This window comes from Scophthalmus maximus, chromosome 2, assembly GCF_022379125.1.
Source record: "Scophthalmus maximus strain ysfricsl-2021 chromosome 2, ASM2237912v1, whole genome shotgun sequence".
Classification (NCBI taxonomy): domain Eukaryota; kingdom Metazoa; phylum Chordata; class Actinopteri; order Pleuronectiformes; family Scophthalmidae; genus Scophthalmus; species Scophthalmus maximus.
Window position 1 is genome coordinate 26,775,186 of NC_061516.1, and position 19,287 is coordinate 26,794,472.

The 19,287-nt window shown below is 43.1% G+C and overlaps 3 protein-coding genes across 3 annotated transcripts; 2 read left to right on the top strand and 1 right to left on the bottom strand.

Annotated features, from left to right (window-relative positions):
• The first annotated feature begins 913 nt into the window (after window positions 1-913).
• Window positions 914-10,378, top strand: LOC118300281 (P2R1A-PPP2R2A-interacting phosphatase regulator 1). Its single transcript, XM_035624576.2, has 9 exons — window positions 914-1,894; window positions 2,521-2,605; window positions 3,023-3,079; window positions 3,207-3,253; window positions 3,344-3,401; window positions 3,833-3,897; window positions 3,987-4,042; window positions 4,789-4,873; window positions 4,975-10,378. The coding sequence occupies exons 1-9, from the start codon at window positions 1,794-1,796 to the stop codon at window positions 5,096-5,098; spliced, it is 678 nt and encodes a 225-aa protein (XP_035480469.1). The 5' UTR covers window positions 914-1,793; the 3' UTR covers window positions 5,099-10,378.
• A 350-nt stretch (window positions 10,379-10,728) lies between these two features.
• c2h17orf49 (chromosome 2 C17orf49 homolog) lies at window positions 10,729-14,692 on the bottom strand. The gene is made up of 6 exons (XM_035624580.2): window positions 14,326-14,692; window positions 13,629-13,723; window positions 13,418-13,519; window positions 12,878-13,107; window positions 12,689-12,793; window positions 10,729-11,668 (listed from the first exon to the last, which is right to left on the bottom strand). The coding sequence occupies exons 1-6, from the start codon at window positions 14,344-14,346 to the stop codon at window positions 11,604-11,606; spliced, it is 618 nt and encodes a 205-aa protein (XP_035480473.2). The 5' UTR covers window positions 14,347-14,692; the 3' UTR covers window positions 10,729-11,603.
• Window positions 14,693-15,016: 324 nt separating this feature from the next.
• On the top strand, window positions 15,017-18,746 carry rnasekb (ribonuclease, RNase K b). Its single transcript, XM_035624625.2, has 3 exons — window positions 15,017-15,242; window positions 17,226-17,308; window positions 18,167-18,746. The coding sequence occupies exons 1-3, from the start codon at window positions 15,165-15,167 to the stop codon at window positions 18,309-18,311; spliced, it is 306 nt and encodes a 101-aa protein (XP_035480518.1). The 5' UTR covers window positions 15,017-15,164; the 3' UTR covers window positions 18,312-18,746.
• Window positions 18,747-19,287: the final 541 nt, after the last annotated feature.

Genomic DNA, 19,287 nt, shown 5'->3' on the forward strand with positions numbered 1-19,287 from the left:
AAAATAAAATCTTCATTTACAAAGTGATGGAGTAAAAAGTATCATCATTTCTCTCTGAATTGTTGAGTACTAATTTTCACTTTAGTTCTGGAAACACAAACACATGAATATTCTCTGCTCACTGAAGACGGTGTGAAGGGAAAAACAGATAAATGCGTTCAGAATTCTGTGTTATAGTTTGTGTCCGGGCTCCGGTCTGGAGGCGGTGAAGGGGTTAAAGGCCGAGCCTCCCGGTGTCCTGTTTCACCATTTTTTAGAGATGACGACTCAAAGCAGATGGAGGATTTGGATTCACAACAACAAAGGAAACACCACAACATTCCACCAAGGTTCCAACAATATTCCAACAGCTCCACGTCTTTACTGTAGGCTTCTGTTTTCTTATGATCTTGTATGTCTGTGGTTTATGGTTTGATTTATTGAGAACTTTTACTTTGTCGTGATTATTTATAAAAATAAACATTAAAGTATTTTCGGCTGATGTTGTGATTTGAGTTTTTTCTTCCACTAATTAACTTCCAAAAAATCTTTGAGGAATATTTTCTTAATTTTTATATTTTTCAGGATGTAAGTTGGTGAAATAATCAGCAAATCACTCTGCAACAATGTAACACTTGTTTTAAATAAATTAGTGAAGCAAAAAAAAACCAACTAAATTTCGAGTTTCCAGCTTCTTTAGTGTGAAAGTTTTCAACTTCTCTGTTTTCTATCATTGTAAAATTGACAAAGAACATTAGAACTTGTCTTGTTGGACACTGGTGAAACTCAGATGGACATTTTTCTCGAATAAATTTTCAATATATATATATATAAAAAAAATAGTTTCAGCCCTAATTTTTTTATCTAGGAATTAATTTTATCTGATTTATAAAATTGTACGTATAATATTTTTGACCATACAACGTCTCCCAACCTCCAGTAAACATAATTGAAAAAGGATAAAAAACAAACGTTGTATCTATAATAAATATGAATATAATACAACTGTAATCAAATGATAATTCTAGACTTTAGACTTTGAGTCTCTTCAGGAGAAACATGATGAAAACTGATGAACTCAGAGCTGCACTTCTCCCTGTGGCCGGGCGGCGGCGTAGTTTCCACAGTGGCAGATCTACCTCTTTATTCGCTGAAGGAATTTGTTGTTAAAAATCTTTCAAACTGTCAATCTCCTCGGGGTCCGATCTTGTCCCGCGGGTCCGCTGCGTGTGTCCCGGGACCGGCGGCGACCGACTGGCCCGGAGGACCGTGGCCGCTCCGGGTGGCGCCGTGTCGGGCAGCTGCTCCGCGGTTTTCTGATCTCAGACTGGAGGCTCGTTTTTTTTTTACCGCAAACCAAGTTAGCTCAACAGCTAATCCCAAAAGTCACGTCACCTGTGCGGGACCCGACGTCAAAGTTCCCCCGCAGCGCCGGGACCTGCGGCCGAGCCGCACCTGGACGCGCTTTCTAAACTTTGTGCGCAGTGTTTTTGCGCGCGGTTCGTGTTTCAAGTCGCTTCCACGCAGCCATTAACGTTCACGTTGGGGGACGCGGCGGCTGGAGCTCAGCTGCGGGTCGTGGATGTCGCCGAGACCCGCAGTCACGCACGGATAAGGTGTTTAGTCACGGGGGGAGATGCGGTAGAGTGCGGGCACGTCGGTGTTCAGCCCGCGGACTCGGCGACTCTGGGTTTTGCTGCTCGTGAGGCCTGCGGGTCAGGCTTCTGCCGGGCTCGAGTAGAGCCCGACGCCGCCGTCGCAGCGGTCTGAGGCCGGCTGCTGCCGCCGCCGCCGCCGGGCCCGCGGACCAGGTCATGGAGCGGATGGAGGTGGACCAGTGCGCAGGCGCAGCTGGCGCAGCGGGAGGCGGGGCACTCCGCAGGTCGAACAGCGCCCCCATGATCACCAGTGTCAGGTCAGTGTTACTACAACCGAATATCACTGAATTCAGTTCAAAAAAATGTTAAATTTATATTTGTCTTGTTTGAATGTTGCCACACATCATGGAAGAAATATTAATAATCCAAACGTAATAATAATAATAATACGAATAATAAAGGTTCCAATCTTGGATTCGTTTATAGTCTTGTTAATAGTAAAACACTGAATCCAATTTTACTTATTTAGTAATAATTTCCACCTGGATTAGGATTTACAGTTTCCTTTTTTATATGGAGACATTGAAACCAAATATGTAAGGAAAATAAAAACGTATTTATTTAATTGTTTTTACTATATTCTTCCACAACAGATACAGCTGTTTGCAAAAGTTTGGACAAATTTCATGTTATGTTGATGTCTGAAGTGAAAAGCAGTAAAATACAACGTAGTAATTAATATTATTTTTCCCGATGGAATAAAATGAACCCTTAAAATTCTTTTAGCTTCTCGGTTTTATTTACTTTTCTTGTCAAAAATTAAACAAAACGTGTGATTTATCGATTAATCTAAACACAAGTTGACCATGTGAAACTGCATGTTTCTGTCAAATTAAACAGAGAAGCTCCTCTGTCTCACTGTATCTGAATGAATCTCCCTCAGTGACGGGATGACGGTCTTCAGTCCCGTGTCCTCGGCTCGATACCGACGCAGCAGCGTGTCCATCAACCCCAGCTGCCCCTCGCAGGTCAGACAGCAACCTCCTTCACCTCGACACCGTCATGTGATGGTTTGAAATGAACACGCACACGAGTCACACATTCATGTCTTCAGTGGGACTCGACTTCCTGAGGGACGTCATGGAGTCATAGAATATAATTCTCCAGAGAGGATCTTCATGAGTTCACGTTTCCTTCAGTGTCGCAGTGATCCAGTGACGGTCGACCGTTCATCACCGGGTTCACTGCAAACAGCAGCTGATCACAGAGAATTCGGCTGCTTGATTTTTCCAACACGTGAAGAGATACGGCCCAACACGAAAACACGTGGAACCAGAACCACTGTGTTCACCGTGTCCGACTCTGTCGTGCTGTCGGTGACTCTTCAGCCTCTTTTAGCTCCTCGTGTCGGTTCGTTTCTCTCATCGAGCTCTTTTTCCTTCCAGCTCGTCCCTCTCTCTCCCTTCTCTCTGACCGGAGACAGACTCGACCACAAGAGGCAGGTGAGGACAGAGGACGGACTTTGTTTGTTTGTTTGATTGATTAAAAGTGAGGGATTTCTCACGGAGCCTGAACGTGACGTCGACGCGGAGGTTCGGTGTAACAGCTGTTTGTTTGTGTTGGACTCAGGAGGAGAACATGGAGCTGGCGCTCCGAGGGAGTCTGCAGCGACTGAGGTAACTCGTCACATCACTGATCCACATCTGTTGAGTTTAACACAACTGTAGCTGACCACCTCCCCCTCCCTCCCCCCTCGTCTCCCCCAGTGCTTCCAGTCTGATTCCAGTTCCTCCCGTCAGTCAGTGGCACGACCACGCACCAGTGGTGAGCTTCTCTACTCCGGCTTCTCCGCTACTTGGCTTTGATTGTGATCACGCCGTTTACACAGAATCCAGATCCGATTGTATTCTTTGTATCAGACCGTTCAGACTGAATCCAGAACAGAGAGTTTGGAGTTAATCCGGGATCTGATGTTTTACATTGGTCTGATTGAAACCTCTAATCTGGATTTATTCAAACCTGGAACATTTGATCTGGATTCATTCTGAGCTTTCGGATCTGGACTCTCATAAAAACCTGTGATCTAATTTCAGTGTGAACCCTCGAATGTGAATTCAGTCTCTTTAGACTAAATTCACATGAACAGGTTTCACACTGAATCTTGACCAGATTGTTTATTTGAGTCCTGAGTCTTTAAATAAATCCAGATGGAAGGTTTCTTTAGACTGATGTTTCCACTTCTTCTTCTTCTTCAGTGGTTTCAGTCGCAGGACAGCGGCGTCACACCCAACTCCTCGCCGAGTCCCACTAGGAGGTTCAGGTACCGTCACAGATTTAAAAAAAACGTTCCTGTTTCACTCTGTTTTCAGACGCCGCTGCTCGTTTGTTAACGTGTTCACTGTCCGACAGGCCGAGCGTCAGCGCGACGGTGAGGTGGCCCGCGCTCACGCCGCTGAAGAGGAAAGGTACAAATACTCAGGTTCTGTAGTTCAGTGTTTAGGTGCTTGCATTGTCTCCCTCTTGACTGTGTTTCGTGAATAACACAAAATAAAATCAATCATTTTTAATAATTCATAGGAAAGCAACTACTATACATCACACTATTTGAATCTGACCATCGGCATCATTCAGAGAACAGTCAGCCAATCAGAAGAGAGACGCTCAGAGACGATGTGAAACTACACAAGGGTCTTAAAACCACAAATATCATCTTATGAATATGAACAAAAACTAGAACATCGGTCAGAAGAGCTCAAACCTCCACCAAGGTTCAACCGTCGCCTCATGAAACCACATTTAAATCTGCCAGATCCAGATTTTGATATGGATCTGTACCAAATCTCTCACACTCATAAATATCAGTCCATTAAATCTGAGTGTTTTCATCTGGATCCATGAATTATTCTCTGTGAAATCAGTGAAAACGACACAATGTTAAAGAAAACTTCTGGATTTAAAATTTAACGGATACTTTCTTGGTACATGTTCCGTTTTCCCACAGAGTTCCGTGGAGTTCTGTTCTGTAGATTTTGCGAATTGCTGCTGACAAACAAACGAGCTGAACGCAGCAGCAGGAAGAAAAAGTTCAGGACAGCGTGTCTCATTACATGACCTCGCCTCTGTGGCCTCATTCGTTTCTTTTCTTTTCTAAATAAGTTTAATTTGTATCTATATTTTCATTCATATAAATCTGTGACCCTCGGTTTGTCAGGTGGGGTGGAGTCGGACGGACCCCCAAAGAAGCTCTTTGTAGCGGGGATAACCGATCCTGCCAATCGCAGCAGCTACACGGTCAGGTGAGGATCACACACACACACACACACACACACACACACACACACACACACACACACTAACGTCAAACAGTGAGTGAGTAAAGCCTCCTCCTCCTCCTCAGCGTCTCCCAGGCGACAGCAGACTCTCCACCAGCAGGGGGCGTCAGTCCTCAGTCCAGCCCCCTGTCCCTCTCGCCTCCCCCCTCCTTCACCTCCTTCACCTCCCACCAGCACCCGGGACACTAAGCTGCTCCGCCCACCAGCATCTACCCCCCCCCCCCCGCACCTTATTCCACTCTGTAAGCCCCGCCTCTTCCTGTGCCCGGACTTGACAGCCAGAGGAACCACAGGAGTTATTTTCTGATCTGACGGTTTCCTGCTCGTGGTCACGGAAAGTGTCCGTTTCCTTCTCAAGCAGAGAAGTTTCTCCTCAACTATTCCAACTATCTGGTCGGATATTTAATCCCAGCATCACTCATCTTAAATCGCTCTTCGGTCCATGTTGGACTAACGTTGAGCAGAAAGACCTTTTCGCTTCGCCCCTTTTCAGTGTCAGAGCTCTGACACGAACCCGGATTCATCAACGGCGTCGCCACCAGCTTGTGAAAAACCCTTTGGAAGTCTTTTTGGGGAACTCAGGACACACCGGTTGTGTCGTCGGCCGTCACGCTGATGTGATGTTTTTTTGAAGTCTTACTGAACGAGGCAACGCGTTGAAAAACCGCGAGCATCAACGTGGTTGATCCAGATCCGACACGAAGAGTTCAAGCACACGGACGAAGTTCCGACCAGAGAAGACGAGTCAATGTCGTCAAACTTGTTTCCAGATCGTCTCTGACGAAGCTGCAGGAAGATCTTGGTCTTGAGTTGTAATCAAGACGTAGAAAAAAATGTTGATCCGAATCGTCTCTGAAGGAGTCGAGGTTCTTCAGGAACCCTCAGTTCTGGACCGTCAGAGATCCAGGAACTAAACCAAGAGGAGAAACGTCGCCAACAGTTTGTCCCGGAGTTTTACTTGTTGTGAATCGAGTATGTAAACTATGGATCTTTCTTTCTATCAGGAAGATTCATTTAGACGAGGTCCCGAAGCCCAAGTCATGACTGTTCATGACCGATGGACCTGTAGAGAACCAGGGTTACGCACTTCATCATCATCATCGTATCATTTCTGCTGTTAAGTTTCATGAGATACACGAAGTTCTGCTGAAGATCTTTTTCCTCTTCAGTCAACGAAGCGGATGACTGTACATATGAAAAGCCTGAACATCCGAGAAACACTAACGCGTCTTTGACCAAACCCAGAAACCAGAGGCGAGTTTATTGTGCTCGTTATTCCGTGAGGCCAAAACACGGAAAACATGAAATTCAGCAACTGAAAATAGTTTCGGTCGTCGAAGCCGAAGATTTTTTTTTTGTGTTTTAGCGAAAATGTTTTGAGTCGTCTGTCGCAGCCGAGTCGCCTCGACTGGAGCTTCTGGATTTTTTTCTAGAAGGAACTCGACAGACCCGAAGTCGTCTGCGGTCGCTTGAACTTTGACCGACAGTCGGTGATGAACCGGCTCCTGGTCCGTCGTCGGTCTGCAGCCGGTTTGTTAATAGTGTATCTATATGTGAATATTGAGTTTTCTTCAGCCTGCAGAGTTCGATCGTACTTATTGAATCTGCGGGAAACAATTGATTTTTTTCTTCTTTTGGATCAGAACCAGTTGATCCTCGATCGATCGCGTTTCCACTTCACACAAATCCTCTTTAGTTTGACCAGTTATAGTCGGTGGTCACCAAAGGGCTGGAAAACCTTTCAGTTGAATTAAATCCAATCATGTAAACTGACCAGAGCTGCAATTCAAGATTATTTTCATAATCGATTAATCCGTCCATTATTTTCTGGATAAATTGATCAGTTTTTTGATTCATAAAATGGTGAAAAAGTCAAAAAAAAATTCCCAAAACTCCAACATTATGTTCGTTTTGTCCAGACACCAAAGATATTTAGCTCACTTGTCAAAGAGGAGCAAAGAAACAGAACATATTCACATTTAAGAAGCTGAAATCAGAGAATTTTGAACCGATTAATCGATTATCAAAATAGTTGGCGATTAATTTAGTGATCGATTACTAATCGATTAACTGTTGCAGCTCTAATACTGATGTTGTCGTAGTAAAGGATTCTGAACTGGCTGCGGCTAAAAGATAAACTCATGTTTCTAGGGTTAATTATGGCGACGGCGCGTTGACACTAACGCTGCGTTCACAGCAAACGCGAAGGGAATTTACTTGCGTAAGTTTGGATCGTTTCTGTTTACTCTCGAGAGTAACGTGAGGAAACACGACCCGCAGATGTTCGCCCGTTCTCTGAAGGACGCAGACGCCGGTGACGCCGGAACGATCTCGACGCTAACTGGCTTTTGCGACGTCAACGCGCACGAGGCTTCGTGACGGAGTTCCATTTCAAAATAATGCTGGCGAGCGTCACGCAGGAGAACGTCCACAAGGGGGCATTGGTGTCCCACCTTTTCCGGCCTCATCGAAATGTTACGGCGTACTAAAGTTTTCACGGGTTCCCGACCCGGAGAGACGACGGCTGGTAAACGTACGCCGGGATCATTTGTCCGTCACCTCTCACACGAAGGTTCCGCAGCGGACACTTCGTTACCGATCAGCTGACGAAACAGAGCCATTGTTGAACCGGTTGTGGAAGTCGCCCATTTCGCTCGAGTTCAAGTATTTCGAGTGGAGCGAGCGGAGCATCTCTGTGCGTGATCTCATCCCGCAAAAAAATTAGCTTTGCGTTTGTTGTGAACGCACCGAAATGGTTTCATACCAAATCTACTAAAATCTAAATGTGATCAAGTTTGTGACCAAAACAAATTGTTACTGAACGGAAACCGTTTGGTGATTCGCTGGTGTCGCGTCACGTTTGAGGCTCATCCTCACGATCATGTTGATCAACTTTACGCCAATAACAAAAAATTCACCCGTCTGGACTTTTATCACAATGTTTAAGGTCGATGTTTGTTTTTCTTTTTCCGATAAAGATTTGAAACGATTGTGACGCTTCGACACGAGTTCACAGACGATGCGTGAAGCGTCTCACAACCGAAGCCGCGGTTCTGTTCTGCTTCCAGCGTTGCACTTAAAGTATTGTACAGTTTCGTACTGTCACTCATCATTGTGCCTGAAGCATGTCGTCACATCCCGGGGGGGGGGGGGGGCGACAGTCACGAGTTGATTTCACTTCCCACGCATAGACCCCGGGGCTCTTCTGTGAAAGTGTCCGGGGTCGTGACCTTTCACCTGTGAGATATGTTTTTACATAGAGTCTGTAATAAGCTCTTTTCTTGTTGAAGTGTCTTTATCCCTCTGGAAGAAAAAGAGTCCAACGTTAAAACAAATCGTTCCAAATCTTTTATTTTTTAGTGACAGATTAGACATTGTAATTTTCTATTGTCAAGACTTTGCACATGATTTGGTAAAATATGTTCATGTAAGAAAAGCTGTTTAAAGTTTTGCTCCTTTTTCTGTTTTCTCCTGCTTTATTTCTTGTCACTGTCTCTGTGAGTCGATCCTGCGTCTGACAGACAAACCGAAACGTTTAAACACAATCATATAGTTTATACAGACGATCAGTGACTGTATATAAAGATGACGACACGTCTCTTCTTCCTCCCGTTGTATAAACACAAAGCTAAAATATCTCAGATTCCGGAGCCGCCATCTTGAGCTGGTGACGTCATGTGGAGTCAGAGTCTGTGCAGTAGTGATGTGGAGTGGAGCCCCGCCCACACACGCTCTCGACCAATGACGGGTCATTGTCAGCGGTCAATCATGACTTCTCAGCCCCATTTTTTTTATATCATCAAATAACTAATGAGAAGCAAAGTGATCAGATACATGAACACGTGAACAAACCTCAGTGATGAGAACGACCTCACATGACATGGAGGGGGCGTGGCTTATGACCTGTACTGCAGCCAGACACCAGGGGGCGATCAGGAGGATTTGACTTCACTTTAGAGGAGCCGACATGTCGCCCATCTTTATCTACATGTTCCTCGTTGCAATTTCCGATGAACATTATTGTTTTAAATCTTTGCAAAAAACTGTTTTGTGCACGGAGGAGAAACATGCACTTAAAAAAAAAACTTGAACTTTTTAAAAGACCAGTAGTTCACACACTGAAGACGCAGGATCGATGATACGCTGCCAAACTGTAGCTTTAAGATCATTTTCTTTATGATATTTTATCTTTGCACACGTCACCATCCAGACTGTTGGTGAGTCTGAAGAGAGAAACTGCTTCTGTTGTAGCCGGATCAACCAGATCTCTGTAGTTTTCACTCTGGTGCTCGTACGAATGTTTTAAGCCAAAAATCCTTCATCGAAAATGATCAGTTATTGTGAGAAACAATAACTGATATTAGAAGAACAGTATTCATGTGTGTGTTCGTGTCTCGTCTTCCTCGCCTTGCTCTTCTCATGGTTTTCCTCAAATCTTTTGAGCGTCGCATCGAAACCGCAGATTCACTCAAGTGTATGAAAATCATTTGGAGTCCGGTTTTGTTTTTCTTTCCGTTTCATGTACAAAGTTTCTTGTTGTGACAAAAATGAATTATGTATAATGATTCGGTAACTAAGAGAAAAATGTCGTATGACACAAAGAACTCGAAAATGATCTCGTTAGAACCTGAAGGATCTGGTTTAATCTTGAACTGGAACTTGTTGCAGGAAGTTTGAGGTTCTTGTTCCTTTAGAAAAACATGATTCACGATGAAACAGGTTGAAAACGTTGTGTGATCAGGATCTGTGGATGTTGACGTGTTCAACTGTTCTTCAGTATTAAAGTGATATTTTCACTCTGGCAGAACGCGCTGATTTCTCAGCACAAACCGGAAGGATTTTTCACAGAGACAACACAGATTTAATCAAGTGAACTCGAGGTCCAAGTCGGACATGTTTCCTGTTTTTCAAACACAAAACGTGTTTTGTTCGGCCGAAGGATCATTTGCGTTTACTCACCCGAGTTGTGAGTAAACGCAACGCGTGAATATTCGCCTGCTCGCTTCACGACGTCGGGAGAATCTCAACACTAATTAGATTTCATGACATCGCTTCATATTTCGCTCCAGTTCAAACATATTTTGCGGTAAAGTGCTGAAAAATGACGACCGTCTGCCGGAGTGAGATATGATTTTTCAAAGGGCTGCTAAAGTTTCATCCGAGATGTAAAAGGGAACTAAAAGCACAACTATGAAAGAAGCATTGACGCAAGTATTTTCAACGTGTAAATAGTTTTTTCTTTTTCTTTTTTTTCCTTTTGGACAAATTCTCTACATAAGACAAATGAGATGATGTATTTTTATGCAAAGTCTATATTCAAGTGTTCATTCCCTCCTGACGAACTTGTGGCTGTAAACAATGATGCAGAATGAGTTTAGTTTTTAGTGGAAACGATTCATGTACACACTATAAATAAATATATTATATTGTATATGAAAACTACCAATAAAAAAAAAATCATGAAACACACCAGAGAGATGTCGTTTGTTCAGAATGCGTGAGTTCGTTTTGTGTCCGGAGCGGAACTCCGAAACCATTCATTTGTATCACTATACCGAGATATTGTTTACAAAACTATATTTAAAAAATGTATGACTCACTTTATGATAATGTTTTAATGACTCCCTTCACTGGATTGAATCAGAATTCATAAACAAGGAACGCTGAAGGAACCCTAACAACTACAACTCCCATGATCCTTTGCTGCTCCATCTGGTCACAGAACATTCTTTAGTTATCGTTGTGAAGGAGACGCCCCCTACTGGCAGAAAGTTAGAAGTCTTGAACTTTATTTGACCCAAAAAAACCACGAGAAGAGCAACTTTTGTATTTTTTTTATTTTTTTATTTTCGACATCATTAAAACAATGGGGTTTTTTACATCACTGGTTGATTCACGGTTCAAACATCAGATTTTCTTTTGTCCGCTCAACATTTTTCATTCTGTCCACAAATCAGACCTGACAGATCTCTATGATATACTTTATCGTTATTAATCTGAGCTTCTTTAAAGGTTAAACCTCGTGTGTGTGAGAGAGGGAAGAAAAACAGAAGCAGAGAAAAAGTCGTGGTCGAGCTCGGAGGGAAATTTTCTGATAAACTTTGTTCGTTCGCTTCAGTCACTTTAACTTATTCAGTCCAACTCTCACGTTTACAATGTTGTATTTTTGTTTGATAGATTTTAAACTCGCTGGACGCTGTAACACGAGACGCACAAGCTACAGATCGATGCAGATTCTTAATCATTTCGAATAACTGAATTATTCCGTTAAATATGTAATGTTTATGATGTGAAGATGCAGCTCGACGTCGTTCTTCATTATCACAGAACATGTGAAAAAAATACTAAAAAACATAAAACACAAACATAATTTCCTGAAAAATGAAACTGACGAAAAAAATAATTCTGATCCAAAACGCCTGAACTGAAATTCATGAGTCAATGTTTCTAAAAGAACATGAAGTAGTTTATCTGCTTTTTAAAAAAATGATCTTTTCACTCTTGTGGATCCAGAATTAAGAAGTTTCAATTCAACATATTGAAGGCTGAGATCAACAAGATGCAGAAAATCGCTGCTTCAGAAATATTAACCGACGAACGTTAGCCGAGGAGACTGTGACTGTAAAAAAATAAACGTCTACGAGTTAGGAGACGGGAGAAGAGCCCTCGGTCTTCTTCTGTTGGAGGTCAAAGGTCAGCGGGAGAGGAGGGGGAGGTCACTGGAGTTCATGATGAGGCTGGAGTCCAGGTTGAGGCTCTCTGAGGAAAACAAAACAAATGGCCAACGACCCGTCGTTAGTTAACGACCCGTCAATAGTTAACGACCTGTTGATAGTTAACAACCTGTTGATAGTTAACGACCTGTTGATAGTAACAATCTGTTAGTTAACGACCTGTCGATAGTAACAATCTGTTAGTTAACGACCTGTTGATAGTAACAATCTGTTAGTTAACGACCTGACGATTGTCGATAGTTAACGACCTGTCGATTGTCGATAGTTAACGACCTGTCGATAGTAGCGATCTGTTAGTTAACGACCTGTTGATAGTTAACGACCTGTCGATTGTCGATAGTTAACGACCTGTCGATAGTAACGATCTGTTAGTTAACGACCTGTCGATAGTAACAATCTGTTAGTTAACGACCTGTCGATAGTTAACGACATGTTGATAGTTAACGACCTGTCGATAGTAACAATCTGTTAGTTAACGACCTGTCGATAGTAACAATCTGTTAGTTAACGACCTGTAGATAGTAACAATCTGTTAGTTAACGACCTGCCGATAGTAACAATCTGTTAGTTAACGACCTGTCGATAGTTAACGACATGTTGATAGTTAACGACCCGTCGATAGTTAACAACCTTTTGATAGTAACAATCTGTTAGTTAACGACCTGTCGATAGTAACAATCTGTTAGTTAACGACCTGTTGATAGTAACAATCTGTTAGTTAACGACCTGTCGATAGTCGATAGTTAACGACCTGTCGATAGTAACAATCTGTTAGTTAACGACCTGTTGATAGTAACAATCTGTTAGCTAACGACCTGACGATTGTCGATAGTTAACGACCTGTCGATAGTAGCGATCTGTTAGTTAACGACCTGTTGATAGTTAATGACCTGTCGATTGTCGATAGTTAACGACCTGTCGATAGTAACGATCTGTTAGTTAACGACCTGTCGGTAGTAACGACCTGTTAGTTAACGACCTGTCGGTAGGTAACAGGGCGCCGTTAGGTAAACAACGAGCAGCAGCTCTCTCTCTTGTCACTGACCTTGGTCAAAGTTCAGTTTCTTGTTGGATGATCCGTCTCCGAGTCCTTCGATGTCGACCAGGTCGCTGTTCACATCCGAGTCATTTAGGGCGCTGAGGGTCACGTCTGAGGGGGGAGGGGTCAGTGTGTCATCATCACATCTAAATCTGATTGGACAGAAGTTACTTCCTAGTCTTTTTCCCCCCTCACCTGCCGTCTTCTGCTTCTTGATGGGCGGGGCCAGGGAGGCGCCACTCTGCATGCCGGTAGCCACGACAACCTGCGGCGGCGGCACAGCGATCATAGCGGGGGCAGAGGGAGCGGGTGCCGGTGCCACGGCAACCGCAGACTTCTTCACGTTCTTCTTCGGGGATTCAGAGGAGATGGGGACTCGGCTGTCCTCATACAACTTCCTCTTCACTGTGCTCTTGATCTGAGCTCTGAGAGGAAGACGAGAGAACACATGATCTCACCTGGTATCACCTGACCTCACCTGGTCCCACCTGACCTTACCTGGTCCCACCTGACATCACCTTGTCCCACATGACCCCACCTGACCTCACCTGGACTATTAATCTATAACCTGCCATAGCTCTTCCTGTATTTTTTAAATAGTCTGGTGTTTTGTTTTTTTAAAGATACTTTTTTTTTTTAACCAGTTATGATAAAAATCAGCCCTGAATGTGGATCTTGTTATTAACGTGTCGGTGTTTGATAAACATTGTGAAGCGATGTCGTGATGAAACTCACACAGTTCGCTCTTTGATCACAGAGCTGATGTTGTTCAGGTCGTCTCCGAAGCGACGCACCGCCAGACGAAGCATCTCGATCTCCGTCTCCGTCCACTTGGCCCTGAGGATCGGGACACAGTCACACACACTCGAGTTTTCCCATGATTCATAGCTTCGGCGGACATGTTAGATGACTGATATGTGTGTGTGTGTGTGTGTGTGGGGCTCACCCCGCAGGGCTGGAGTCGGACACCGGGTGCAGTTGCATGGTCAACTCTCCAAGTTTGGTGAACGCCGCTCCGGCCGCGGAGAAGATCTCCCCGACCTGCAAGTGAAGACGACCAGTGTCAAAGGGTCAAAGTTCACAAAGACTCTGTTCCCATGGCAACACATCATCATCATCAGTGTTGAAGTGGCGACAGCGGGACTCTTCCGATGTTGCGTCGGGAACGTCAATGTTTTGAGATGGATTGAGATGGTGCAGATCTGAGATCAGAGGAAGTTGAATCCTTGACGTTGATTTCAGTGTTTTAATTTGTCAGATTCACTTAGTTAAAAAAAAATCTACTGATCAAAGATGTATTCTTAAACTATTTAATAGTTTTTACGAACTTTGTTTACCGAGTTTCTTCTGGTGGTGAACATGTTTGTTGTTTATGAATCAGATGAAGTAACTGTCATCACTTCTGACTGTCGGAGCAAGAATCAAAATTGTTCAGATTTATATTATATAATCACATGTTTGGTGAATCATCAACAGGCCGAATCGACCACCAGCTCATATTAATAAAGTAAAGTCAACACATATGCACTTTTATATTAAATTCATATTCAGGGACTGAATCCAAGTGTAAAATTATCAGTTTTCTGAACGGAGTCTGGTGTCGGACCGGGTCGGTTCGGCTCATCGGGTGAAAACGAACTCACCTTCGCAGACGCAGACGTCATCTCAGCGACGCGGCAGAAGTTTCTTTCTCAGAATTTCTCCTTGAAATCAAAAAACCACCCGGACGCGCGCAGCTAGCCGCTAGCTACAGTTAGCCTCTGTGACGTTAGCTAGCTCGCTGCCGGTGGCGGGAATCCATCGAACAACTGAGTGACGGTCAAAGAGAAACAGAAAAACCGAAGCTTCGGGAGATAAACGACGAATTAAAGCGGAGATTCTAATTTTAAATCATTTTATAAATCACATGTTCAGAGAAACTTATTGTGAATATGAACAACAAAGAGGAGCGACCGGATGGAGCGCAGTGAGGAGGGGAAGTCCGATCCCATTGGTCAGTCTCATGATGCCTTCTTGTGTAATCGGAATTAGGGTAAATACGACTTGCCAGACTTGTGAACGATTGACATTTGTCACATTTTTATTAACAAAACAACTAATCGATTAATCGAGAAAATAATCGACAGATTAATGTATAATGAAAAATAATTGTTAATTGTTACATGAGCCATTTTTTTCAATTCGTTCCGACAACAGAGCACTTGAACGTGACATTCTTTGTAATTCCGACTTCACAAGGGGGATAGTCAGGATCTTCCGACTGGTACGTGAAGGTAGCATCAGAGGGAAAAGGCGGGGCTTGTTGAATTGGGACATTCTCATTGGTCGCCTCCGCCGCATGTCACGACGCTTGTCGAGCTCCTCCGAGTAGAACCGACTGGTGAGGATCAGCTGACCGCGAGTCTCCTCCGTTCACAGCGTTTCTCGGTTTAATGAATCAAAAGTGAAGTAACAGAAACAACTGACATCACCGGACACCGACATGCCGTCGCTTCTGTTCTGCGGGCCGAAGATGGCCGCCTGCGGGATCGTGATCAGCCTGTGGGGGGTCATCATGCTGGTAAGAGTCTGGATCTGTGACAGGGACCCGACTACTTCCTGGAACGAGCCTGTGCACAGAGCGACGCGTCGCGAGGGGAATTATGGATTTTCATTTTTATTCTTGTGCAGGAAAATAAACGCATTCGTCGGTTTGAGTTAAAAGTTCGTGACACCGACTAATGAGTGAAACACGAGACGACCTGTCGCGACGGATCCCGGGAAACGGACTCGTGTCCGGGTCATAGACGGAGCCCGAGGAGGCCGAGCTGAGTGGAGCCGCAACGATCAGTCGAGTCTTCTTTTGATTATTATTAATAACATAAAATCAATGGGGGAACTATGACATAATCGATTTCACGTTTCAGTTTTGTTTATTTTAAAATAACACGTGAAATATTGGTTGGTTTCAGTTTCTCGGATCAGATGAAATCAGCCGATCTGTGAAAACGACGAGTTTAATATTTTATATGTTGAAACGATTCATCGATCACTGATCACCTGCTCGATCCTCCGTGTTCCTCAAACAGGTTCCACATGAATCATATGACTCTGTGAGTGTGGCGGTCATGTGACGGGTGAGAACAGGAAGTCAGTTCGTTTCCACACTGACAGAAATAAAAGGAGGAAGTGTAGCAGCTGGAGGCGACGATGACATCGCTGTGACTGTAACAATATGACGTCACTGTAACACGATGAACTTTGACATCACTGTGACTGTTACACGATGAACGATGACGTCACTCTGACTGTAACGCGATGACATCACTCTAACTGTAACACGATGACGTCACTCTGACTGTAACACGATGACATCACTCTAACTGTAACACGATGACGTCACTCTGACTGTAACACGATGACATCACTCTGACTGTAACACGATGAACGATGACGTCACTCTGACTGTAACACGATAAACGATGACGTCACTCTGACTGTAACACGATGACGTCACTCTGACTGTAACACAATGACATCACTCTAACTGTAACACGATGACGTCACTCTGACTGTAACACGATGACATCACTCTGACTGTAACACGATGAACGATGACGTCACTCTGACTGTAACACGATGAACGATGACGTCACTCTGACTGTAACACGATGACGTCACTCTGACTGTAACACGATGACATCACTCTAACTGTAACACGATGACGTCACTCTGACTGTAACACGATGACATCACTCTGACTGTAACACGATGACGTCACTCTGACTGTAACACGATGACATCACTCTGACTGTAACACGATGAACAATGACGTCACTCTGACTGTAACACGATGACGTCACTCTGACTGTAACACGATGATGTCACTCTGACTGTAACATGATGACGTCACTCTGACTGTAACACGATGACATCACTCTGACTGTAACACGATGAACGATGACATCACTCTGACTGTAACACGATGACGTCACTCTGACTGTAACACGATGATGTCACTCTGACTGTAACATGATGAGATCACTCTAACTGTAACACGATGACGTCACTCTGACTGTAACACGATGATATCACTCTGACTGTAACACGATGAACGATGACGTCACTCTGACTGTAACACGATGACGTCACTCTGACTGTAACACGACAAAAAGTCGTCAGCAGAGGTCACGGGGTCACAGAGCAACGTCTGGGAGAAAGGTCGAGGAGGAACTCCAGGTCGTCACAGACATGAACGAGACGATGCTTCACACGACTTTGAGCTCGGATTTTAAACTCGCTGACAAAATTTTGAAGTCAGAGCCAAATGTGTGAAGTCGTCAAAGACTCAGGCTGAACGTGTAGACAAATCGGTGACCACAGAACCAATCAGAGCGCAGGACTACGGCGTTTCTCCTCCTGGTTCCAGGGTCCAGATCACCGTGGTGACCTCTGCAGTACAGACACGTCGGTTCTGACCTGTGACCCGTCTGTGACCTCGAAACTCACGATGACCTCTCTCTCTGACCTCTCTCACGTTGACCTCTCTCTGACCTTTTCTCAGGCGATGTTGGGAATCTTCTTCACCTCCAAGTCGGCCGTTCTGATCGAGGACGTCCCGTTCACCGAGGACGATATTCGCAACGAGTGAGTGGCCGATGCCGTTGAGTTCACAACAAAACTTTTTCCATTTTAACAAAAGTATTGATGATAATAATCCAAAGATTGATTTGGGATTTTTTAAAATGTATTTACACCGTAGACCTGTGACGACCAGTTGAGTCAAGTTTTTCAAACCTAAATCCTTTGGGTTCGAGTTTGTCGGTTTGAGCCAAACGAAAGTTTGTGATTCAATGATCTGATTGTTATCATTGTAAAGTAATCAGATTATTATAATGTTCATATTATTATCATATTATAAAAATAATAATATCGGACTGAAACAATCAGATTGAAATAATGATCGGATTATTATAATTTTAAAGTAATCAGATTGTAATCGGATTCAATGATTAAAAGTAATGATAAAATAAAATAATTGGCAGATTTTCATCAGATTTTGACAATGATCATATTATATAATATTATATACATATTATTACAACAATGTTCAGATGGGTCTAATTCGAATAGTCAGATTATTACAATCAGATTTAAAAAATCAGATTATTACAATCAGGTTAAAATAGTCAGATTATTACAATCAGATTAAAAAAGTCAGATTATTACAATCAGGTTAAAATAGTCAGATTATTACAATCAGGTTAAAATAGTCAGATTATTACAATCAGGTTAAAATAGTCAGATTATTACAATCAGATTAAAATAATCCAATTATTGTCAGATTTATATAATCAGTCAGACCCTGAGTTTATTTAAAATATTTAAACAAGATCTCAAACACAGTCAGACATCTAATGTAAACCATGATCGTCTCCGTGACGACCACGTGAGCGGCGCCGGATTGACGCGGTCGTGTAAACATCGTCTTCTTCTCCTCCGCAGTAAAAACCCTCCTCAGAACGTCTACGCTCTCTACAACCAGGTTGGCATTAACTGCTTCATCGCCGCCGCCATCTACGTGGCCGTGGGCGCCGTCTCGCTCTGCCAGGTCCGACTCAACAAGCGCCAGGAGTACATGGTGACATAGACCCTGACCTCTGACCTCAGCAGCCGGAGGTCGTCCGATCATGTCAGTGTTGGAGAATCGCCAGAGTTATTTATTTTCAAAGTGAAATCTTCCACTTGTTCGTCTGTTGTGATGATTGTTGTTGTTGTTGTTGTTGTTGTTGTTGGATGATGACGTCATCGTTCCTGTGAACGGAATATTCATTAAAGCGACCAAATGTTTACGAACAAAACTTTAATGTTCCACAGTTTGTTTTTTTCTTTATTTCCTGGTTCTTGTCTCGACTTTGAACAGAAGAAAAACGTTGTTGTTCCTGAAGTAACTGAGACGATCGATTCTCCGACAGTTTCCTCGTTAAAAAAAAGGTTAAAAAACAACTTTGACTCAAATTAAAAGATGATTAATCAGTTATGATGTAAAATCCTTTGCAATAAACTATGTAAAAGGATGAATGTCTTCATTTGTACTTCGTGTTTTTTTTGGTCTTAAATGGAACGTAATAATAATCATCTAGTTTATATAAGATAAATATTAATGTGCCATATCAGAACTATTACTTTTCATACTTAAGTGAATCCTTCTGGATGCAGGAAGCTGCAGCGCCTCCACTGGTGAGCGACTAACTGCAGTGAACACGCTCAGACGTCAAACGTTTTTAACTGTTGCACGTGACGAAGAGGGAGAGTCACAGATACCCATTTTCTAAAATCTAAATTTATTTAGAGATCCTAGTCAAGTTTTCTGTTGCGTAAAAAATCTTTAAAATCATATAAAATCATGAATGTTTTTAATGACGTCATTATACAAACTTCCTGCGTCTCTGAACATTTTGTTTCATTAAAAAGGACAAAATGTGACAGTTACAGTGAAACCAAAAAAAAGTTTTCCGTCATGAACCTTTGGTGAAATGTCAAAGTTAAAAAACGAATCAGTTCAGTTTCAAACACGTTCATGTTGTGAAAACATTGAACATCAAATCATCTTTTTTCTTCAGTTT